This window comes from Malaclemys terrapin, chromosome 2 (genome assembly GCF_027887155.1).
Source record: "Malaclemys terrapin pileata isolate rMalTer1 chromosome 2, rMalTer1.hap1, whole genome shotgun sequence".
NCBI classification, from domain to species: Eukaryota; Metazoa; Chordata; order Testudines; family Emydidae; genus Malaclemys; species Malaclemys terrapin.
Genome location: NC_071506.1, coordinates 115183047 through 115192735, shown reverse-complemented (window position 1 = coordinate 115192735; position 9689 = coordinate 115183047). Strand labels below are relative to the sequence as shown.

General features: G+C 36.0%; 1 protein-coding gene across 8 annotated transcripts in view; it reads right to left on the bottom strand.

Annotated features, from left to right (window-relative positions):
- Positions 1-1163: 1163 nt before the first annotated feature.
- BLOC1S5 (biogenesis of lysosomal organelles complex 1 subunit 5) overlaps positions 1164-9689 on the bottom strand; it is a 31739-nt gene continuing 23213 nt past the window's right edge. Inside the window, exons 5-6 of one of the 8 annotated variants that reach the window (XM_054019030.1) lie at positions 1562-5075; positions 1164-1388 (exon numbers count right to left, since the gene is read on the bottom strand). In XM_054019030.1, coding sequence (XP_053875005.1) covers positions 4899-5075 — 177 coding nt within the window. In that variant the 3' untranslated portion in view covers positions 1164-1388; positions 1562-4898. The other 7 variants (XM_054019029.1, XM_054019032.1, XM_054019031.1 and 4 more) reach the window with 7 other exon arrangements.

The following is a 9689-nucleotide window of genomic DNA, read 5'->3' as shown; positions in this document are numbered from 1 at the left end:
TAAGAAGCAATCCCTCCCAGGGCAGGGTTCTGGAGGTCCTTGGCATTGGGTAATGTCCCAAACCCATGGATTTCCAGGCCATACTTAATCAACAGAGCTGGTTCTAGCTCCCTCAGGCCCCACACAGCCTCTCTCATGTGGAACAAGGAAGCAGGACAGTACTGTAGAGAGACTGCTGAAAATAAAGGACAGCCAAGATTAATGGGAGCAAAAAATCTAAGCAGCTGCTACTGTACCTGCAAGTGCCTTAATACTAATAGCACCAAATACAATATTTTATGCTTTTTCTTCTTTAAATAAATGATACTTGCCTTTTAAAAGGCATTTATTTAAAATGATACTATGGCTAAAATAATTTTTTCTCCGATTACTATTACCATTTTCTATAGCACATGTATGGCAATGGGAGAGATGGGTTTCAAAAAGTACACAAATACCAGGCTTTTTCCCTTTACCACTCAACTCTAATGTTGAAATAATTAAAACATAAAAGTGATCTTTTAAAAGTAACTATTGTGTGGCATTGTATAGCAATCTGGTTTCTGCTAGTTCCAGTATGTGCTATCACTATGGGATAACTAAAAGGGTCAGAGGCTTCCTCGGACAAGAGCCCACTGCTTTAATTCAAGCCATTTCAGACAACTTGATCCACTGTTTATACAAGGATGGCAGTGAAAAACACACCTATGAGACAGTTAGTGATGTCAGCCTCCACTTCAGAAACACATTTAGGCTAACTTTTATTTAAACAGAATCTACAATAGCAACAACTCTTCTTAGACTGTATCAGATGTATCATCATAGTAGCAAGAAGCACTTGTAGCACTACTGGTCCTCAAAAAAAAGCAGGCAAAATACTGCAGGTAAGTAGTATAGCTTTTTGGCTAGAATATCTGTAGTTTGGTCCAACACATGTCTCACTACTTACTGGTACAAAAGCTACCATATAGTTATTTTGGGGTCCAATTATATATCATTCTTTAGCATATCTGTGTGACTGTGCTAGTATGATTAAGGAACGTTTGCCTCTCTGTTTGAAAGCAGTCATACTCACATTGTCATCTACCACTGAGTACCTGCAAATTTCAGAGCCCAAAGTGTGTACAGAGGTAAAACACCCTTTTCAACTGGAGAATTAACTCCTCTTAATGAAATGAATCATGGGTGATAATGTTTTCATTTATTTTCTCCATTTTAATACAAGTTATTTGAAAGACAAAATTTGGTCAAAAGTTTTTTAAAATATATTTCATAAATAAAAAAAGTCAGTGAAGATGTGATATTCCAACCACACGTCATTGGATGTGGAATTTCTCTTAAGAGGTTTCATCTAGGGTTGGTATAGGTGGGAGCAGAATCTAAGTGAGTCTCACTTCCTCTTCCCCCTACTAAAAATAAAAGGTCTGCTTTAGGCATCAAAGAGATTAGAGGCCCAGAACAGCCGAACAGAGGATTTTTAAATTTTATTTTTTAAACAAGGCGTTGATCAATATTACAAAAATAAAAAGTATCATGACTATTCTACTATTAGTCTAAGTAATACTTTTAAGCAGGCTATTACCACTGCAGAAGCAGTTTTTTCCCCACCATCCTTCAAGTAGAAGTATTGCTTTCTTGTTGTGTAGGTGTCAAAAGAGAAAGCTCATCTTAAAATTTAAGGAAAATTCGAGTGAGTATAGGATATTCTACTACTTCTAGTTACAAAGACGAATAAATCAATATAGTTTAGACTCGGACTACTAAATATAAAAGATTTAACAATCAAGCAGAAAGCTACCATCTTAGTCTGATACAAAGCAGGATTGCAAACATCAGCATCATCATTCAAATGTAGCAAAAGTCAAAGGCCTGATCCAGCTCCCAGTAGACTCCACCGGATTTTTTTTTTTTTTTTTTTTTTAATAACCAACTTTAATGGGAGTTGTATCAGTACTCAAGCGATTTTGGAAAGTTTAATTGTTAAGAATTTAAACATTTTAAGCGAGGCTAAACATGTAATTGCTTTTACGTAGCTTACCACCCAACTTTGAAACTCCCTTCATATGCATTTTTTCTTCAAATGGGTAAAACTGATACTTCTCAGCAGGGGCTCTACTGGAAAATGATAGTGTAGGATTTGAAGTATCATTAGCCTCCTGATAGACCACAGCCTCATTCGCTAAACAAATATTGAAAGAGTGACAGGTTAAAAAAAAAAAAATCATATATACATACATACATACATGATGCACTTATTGAGCTATCTAAGCTATAACTAAGCACCACAGTTTTCCTTTTAAATTTTAGAACCAAGCATTATTTTTTCATCCACCTTGCTAAACCACTCTAAAGTCAAGTTGTATGTACTGTTAATTTATTTCAAGAGCTACAGCACAATAGATATTTTTAAAAATTAATAAAGACTACTGAATAACTTAATAGTGATAAATATTTTTCTTGGAGTCTCCCAATGAAGTGGGCCAACAAGCAGATCAATGTTTGTTTGTATGTTAAACATCAACTTTAAGCACTTTTCTTCAAAATATTTCCTAAATGCATAAATTCCCAAAATGAATATTGAGGGGGAATTTTCAAAAGCACAAAGTACCACTGGCTTTTGAAAAGAGTTAACCTTAGGTAGTATCATTCATTTAATTTATTTTGGGCTTTCTTGGCCAATGAAGTGCAGTTCTAGGCTTAAAATTATTACTCTTGTGCAGATGTTCAGCATACACTAGCCTTGCAACATCTATATCATTTTTATCAGCCCTCAACTGGGACATAGAGATGCAGGTAGGTTTACTTTTGTTCAAAACTGAGTGGATCTGATATTATGTATTATTTTATAGGAATAAAACACAAATCAAACTCACTCAGTACCAAATGAGACTTAAAGTACATGTGTACCTCGATATAATGCTGTCCTTGGGAGCCAAAAAATAAAATCTTACTGCGTTATAGGTGAAACCGCATTATATCGAACTTGGTTTGATTTGGTCGAGTGCGCAGCCCTGCCCCAATGGAGCGCTGCTTTACCGCATTATATCCAAATTCATGTTATATTGGGTTGCGTTATATTGGGGTAGAGGAGTACATTTTTCAGAAAGTTATTTTGGTTTTGAGGACATTCATTCTTAAAACCTCTCGTGGAAAACAGTGTTTTCAGTTTATCCTTAACATGAACAAATGCTATTGAGACTCTGGACCCTAAAGACAGGCAACATTATCTTCTGTTTTTCTGATGAAGCACGTAAATCGGGCTCTTAGTTACAGCATCCATTCATGAATGGGTACATAACTTAGAGATAAATCCAGAAATCATCTTCCATTCAATAGGGGTTTTCGTTAGTAGGTTCTCCTCACTTTTTATATGTGGAATACTTTGGAGCCATCTATGTTTTTTCCATTCACAACAGAATTAAACAACATTCCACCATGCTCCAGTGTCAGCAAGTGCTCTTTTCAGTCCAGGTACCTGATGATGATTGATGAAGCTGTCAGGCCTACAGTAGCGGATAGAGCAGTTTGGCAGGAATTCAGTGTTATTGAAAGAAATCTCAAATACTTATTCCATCTCCTCTGCTAACTTTAATCACATTATCAACATGCTGCCAGGAATGGAGCCTTGACACCAAGCCATAAATTTACACAGGCAACCATTGTCTGCATAGTGCAATTCCAACACAGATAATGAGCAAGTTCTGTTTATTTTTACCTGTTTTTATTTTATATTGCATAGTACTTAAAGTAATATTTGAAAGATCTTCCTGTCCCTCAGGTTAGCTTGCATCAAGTTTCCTTCTGTTATTGCATTTAATTTCACTTGGTTTACAAAAGGATAATTAAGCTAGTCATTCAGTTATATTGCTATTACATGAAGATTTTAAATAAAAAGAAAAGATCACAGTGATCACAGGGGCTCACAAATACTCCTGTTAATCAGAACACAAATTAATACTGCAGATGCTTCATTTTTAATGCCACTTACTTGATTACCATGCCATGCCATGACAAAAACAAAAAAAAGAGATCTTTCCTCAACTGTATTAAGGTTATCATAACAGATTTTAGGTAATAAGTCCCAATAAGGTGGGCATTGCTCATCCTACTGAGTGCACCAATGGCAGGACGAATACTTAAGGTAAATACCATACCTGATAAAAGGCTAATGGAAGGACTGATATACTTTTAAAAGTTACTTTTAGGTGGTTTGGGCTGTGGAAGGTATTCTTAGGAGTGTAAAGCTACAAGAACATGAGCCAGTTACATAGAGAGAAAAATCATGGTTTCCCGTGACCTCACAGCCACTCTTGTGGTGCCTATTTTAGAGAACAATCAATATCTCAACTCGACTTCCTAACAGTGCAGCTGTAACTATACCTGAGTAACGCATTCTAGCCTTTCAGAATCCACTGTTTCGCAAGACATGCTGCTTTTCCCAAAATAACTGTTAATGAGTGTGTGTACATCCTAATTTCAGTCAAGCATGACTTGCATTTATAATACCTGCTCTCTATGGCAGGGCTGTGGCCTTATACAGAGATAATTCAGTTTTTGTTTTCTTCCCCGCAGACAAGGCTGTCTTCACAAGCTAAGGAATTCTAGTTTGCAACTCCCTAAATTGATGTAGCCATGGTATAAAGGCAGAACTCCATTTCTAGACCTGCCTGTCCTACAAACTAAGATAGTGATAACACCAATTACCTTGAACAAAACAAGCTTGTAGAGGCACTTAAAGTTGGAGGTATGCAAAACTCTTCTTGCTAAATCAAACTTTTGTTCTAGTTACAGCACGATGTGGGGGTTGTTTTACCTCTATTTTGATTAGGCTTTCTGAAAGAACCTCACTGTTGTTCTGATAAGTCTGAAGCAAGAGAGTACTGGCACACACAAAAACAACAACAACAACGAAAAAGGTCTTAAAAAGAATATTTAGCCAGGTCCTTCTCCATCTCAGCATATTGTTCTTTAAGGCGCTCCATAGCTTTTCTGTGCTCTTCATCCACTTCTCCTCGTTTGTTGTGTTGGTCTTTCATGAACACTTCCCAGTGGGCTAGACGCTGCTTTTCACCAGTCATTAGCATGTCAGTCTGAAGCTGAGAGGAGAAAGGAAAGTTATAGAAACGGTTTCTAGATGAAGACCGTGGGTTAATGCAGATTTGATGACCTTACAAAAGCAAACATATTAAAGAGTCCAGTTTTCATTCCAGTATCAGAAAGTAAAAGTTATATTCATCTAGTCACACTGCACAAATCAAAAGGAAAGTGATAACCATACAGCCTCATCACACAAACTAATGGCAACTTGCCTCCATTTTAGACTAGTCACCAAAAAAAGAAAAAATAATAATAATCAAACTCTAAAGCTAACACTTCCATTCAGCTACAATCCAAGTAATTTCTGTTATCTGATGTTGGAAGAACTATTCCTAACACTACTCCTGATCTTAGTATGGCCTACTCCACTTGCCCACATTTTGTTTTTAAAAAGTACTTTTGATCACAGGAATATGCTATTTATTGTTTGTAGTCTCCATCTTGATTACATACACTGCAGATACCTAGAGTGGAAATGGACTCAGCGTTATCTTGTTCATATTGAAAGAAACTGACTAGACCCTCAGACAGAGAAATTCTTCATTTAAGCAAGAATTTTGGCTATTTCAGCATGGTTTAGAATTTGGAAGGGGATTGTTCAAGTAAACTCCAGCTCATTTTTTTAAAAATGTCTTAGCCCAGTTCCATGGCTGATCAGAAAGAACTATGTCTGGCACACCAAAGACAAACATAGGTGAGGCTAAGTATCAGAGGGGTAGCCGTGTTAGTCTGAATCTGTAAAAAGCAACAGAGGGTCCAAAGGTGCCACAGGACCCTCTATAGGTGATGCTATGGTTTAATAACGCTTTCAAAATACATCTACTTTGTGTTACAAAAGGCTGATATTGGAAAATATTGTGCCCACTATATTTCACATCTAAGAGAGAGAAATAAAGTACAATTTTAGGGAGTCAAATGTGTTCATTTACAGTGTGTATTTGCACTGAGGATTCCTGACTTCCAGCACTGGAGGCTAAAAAGAGAGGTGGTTCTTCAAACATCACAAGTGCAAAATCGATGCCTCTTGTAATGGCTGAAATCCCATCACAACTATAAATATAGAGTGCCTCAAAATTTAGTACAACAGACCAAAATGGGTAACAAAATAGTGTGTACTATGCACTGTACATGTAGTATACTTCAGTCCATCCTTCATTGTGTTAGTTATATTTTTCTGTTGGGCATTACCTTACACATCAACCTCAGTATAAAAATTAGTGTTTTGTTAATTGAAACAAGAACATGTTTACATATCTCAATGGACATTTTTAAACTAGTAACAAAACAAATTTCTAAAACACTATAATGGTAAGGTTCTATATTACCACCAGAAACAAGTCTTGATGAAGGAACCTCTAAGGTCAAAGGAAAAGACAGACCATCTTTGTAGTTCTTATTTTCATATTTTGACTTTTGGGAATTGGTAGATTGTGTTTCTCTCTTAGCCAACAAGTTCTCACTGTGCCTAATGGTTTTCATACATATTTACTATCGGTAATTTTCCCTCAAGCTTCCACATTACTCATTGTTTCTGGTAAATAGGATTCTGTTCACCTCCTTGTCTTGAAAGGAAGACAGTTCTAAAGAAACATGTACAGACATTAAAAGACGAGCTTTTACCGAATATTTGTAAGCAATAGTAATAGTCTTGACCTTCTAGTGTTTTATTCCAAGAACACAGAAATCACAATAACTGTGTACAGCACATCAGTTCTGTTGATCCTCCATGGGTGAAGGTACATCAGCATTTTCTATCCATCAGCTACTATTTTCTACATAGAGTAGTTCAGCATAGGAGTAGTACAAATGTGCAAACTCATATATTCATCCAATATTTTAGCAAATTAAGATGGATTGACACTACATGATGTCTAGCTTGTTTTTATTTTTCCATATTATATATTTAGCTTTTTCATGCAAAAATAAATCATGGTGTGAACATGCTAATTTTACCACATAGCACTCAAAGTACTGTTACAGTATCACTCATTGAAAAGTTCTATATATCTTCTATACAAAACAGAGCAGCTGTTAAAAAAATATGTACCTGTAGTCCCACCAGAGAGCTGGAATGTCTATACCTTTTCAAATTTTTGAAGTGTTAATGAATTGTTTATGCAGTTATTAATAGTGTATCTGAATGATTATAAAGTGCCTACCTGTAAGTAACCACAGTTCAGACTGGACTAGACTGCACCCCTGACAACATGAATGGTTTGCAGGGAAAACAGCAAGTATCACCATGTTCTGCAGTACCATTTCCACCCACGTATAAAGTCACTGAGCTGATAAAACCATTGGTCAAAAGGCAGAAGGTTGCTTCCTTCCCCACCCTTTTTTCTTCTTCTCCAAAACAGTCTTTCTAGTTTGTCTTGGCCCAAAAGAAAGACATTGACAAAGTGATATTAACAGGCAGGCTCTTTGGGTTCCTCAAAAATATGATCAAATGGGATTAAACAATTTAATGCTGAAAAACAATTACTGTAATTTTTACCCTTTAAATAAATACAGGCAGTGTACTAATGAGAAAGTAAATGTATCTTAACAGAATTGTCCTAACTTCCATAGAGTAATGATTTTATGTACAAAATAAAAATGAATCCACAGGGTTATAAACTGATCCGCAGCATAAACGGAGATTTGAAGATATGACTATGAAGATATGAATACTATTCAAATACTATGAAGATATGAATACACTTTAAAAATCAGAAAGCAAAGATGACATTAACACTAGCCTATGTCAGAGCATTGCTGCCTCCTGTGAATGGAGGATTTGGGTCTCCAGGGCTGTCAGTCCTGCACATTCGACACATGCTACAAGTATATAGCCCAGGTTCTCGCCTACTGTCTCGGAGTTGCCTCCCTCCCCCCAAATGTCTGCATTACTAAGAAGTAGCTACATGGCTCCCTCAGCCTTAATTCTAACATTTTATTCACTGACACCCAAAACCCATCCCCATCAATACACCTACAAAATTATATTCTAATTTCCCCAACTGCTAGCTCTGTCATTATTAATCTCACTTCTGGCCAGGAAATTCAACATTAATCTCAACATAAGAACACAACAGGACTATGTACATTACTAAGCCTTTACAGGAAGCTTCTTGTCTATGCAGCTGGTCTTTAAGAATGACAGCATGAGCAATAAGAAGAAGGTTCTCTGGTACTTGACTTAATTTTGCTGGTAAATTGATATTCACCTATGGTGAAAAATCCAAAGAACTACACAACCTTAAGGTATACTATAAGTCACATACAGCAACTTGAAACTACTCTGTTCATATATCAAGTGAAGCAGCAAAAAAATATGATCATACAACAAGATGGCTTTTATCTCACAGCTTCCAAGAGAGAAAGGAGAGATGCTGGGAGTTTATTCTCCCCTTAATGGTTTTATGGAAATTTTCCGGTCTTGTTAACTAACACTATGTTTCAAAAGAACCAGAAGGGAGGAAGAATCTTTCACTAAACACAGTTTAGTCACTGCATAGATAACCAATTTTGGAGGCTCCCTCCCTAGAATTCAGAAATAACATTGATACATTCTATACTAACAAACTAGAGGGATTAGTACACTAGCTCCCTTTAGTACTACATGCAAAAAATATTAACTTGAAGATAAGAGTTATATTATTCCCTATATCATCCTTAAACAAAATACTTAAGTACATTGCCATTAAAAACACCTAATCCCTAAGGGAGGGAAACAGGAAGTAAAAGTAGTTCATTAAAATATGAAAATCCACTTCACACTTTCCAACAACATCCTTAAGTGACCAGAGAGATTTAAAAGCTTTTCATCATATACTATACTAGAGATATACACATGAATTTTCTTCAAAAATACACTGCCCCACACCCACACCACCTCCAATTATCTGATCTATAAAGGCATACTTGAGTGACTCTTAGAATAAACAGATGAATTTTCACAAGTCAGTGTTATTAGGTGATACCATGAATTCTAGATACAACAAAACATTATACAAATTCATCATTACCATATTTTAAAATTTAAAGGCAAGTTAATTTTTGATGGCCATTTTGTGCCTGTCCTGGTAAATTTTCATGAGAATTTGCAAGATTGTGGAAAAGTACTAAGTTATTTTCATCTTATAGGAATGTTATTTCAGGTTATTTCCAATTGAGATATTCTCTTCCTTGGGAACCTTCCATACCCCACACCCTCACTTTATATTTCTCACACCTCAAAGTCAAACCACTTGCAAGCCTAGGGCATAACCTTAACCATATGTGTTAATTTATAAGCCAGACAAAATACTAACCTCTTAGTGCTGACAATTAAGACTCCCCATTGTGAAGCACTAGCTGATTTTCACATCATGCCGAATAAAAGCTACACAGCACAAGGATTTTACAGTGCATATCATTAAAAGGTGACTGATCATTCAAGATATGCAATAATCTCCCTGACAAATATAACCTCGCCTATTGCTAATGTAAGCTACAAATTAAAAAAAAAAAAAAAAAAAAAATAGAAACAGAGTGTTTGTATACTAGAGTTTATCGACACAGGTATGACATCAGGCAACCAAACTTTATGTCCAGACATTTAAATCATCTCATTTTGTTTATATGAGCACTTG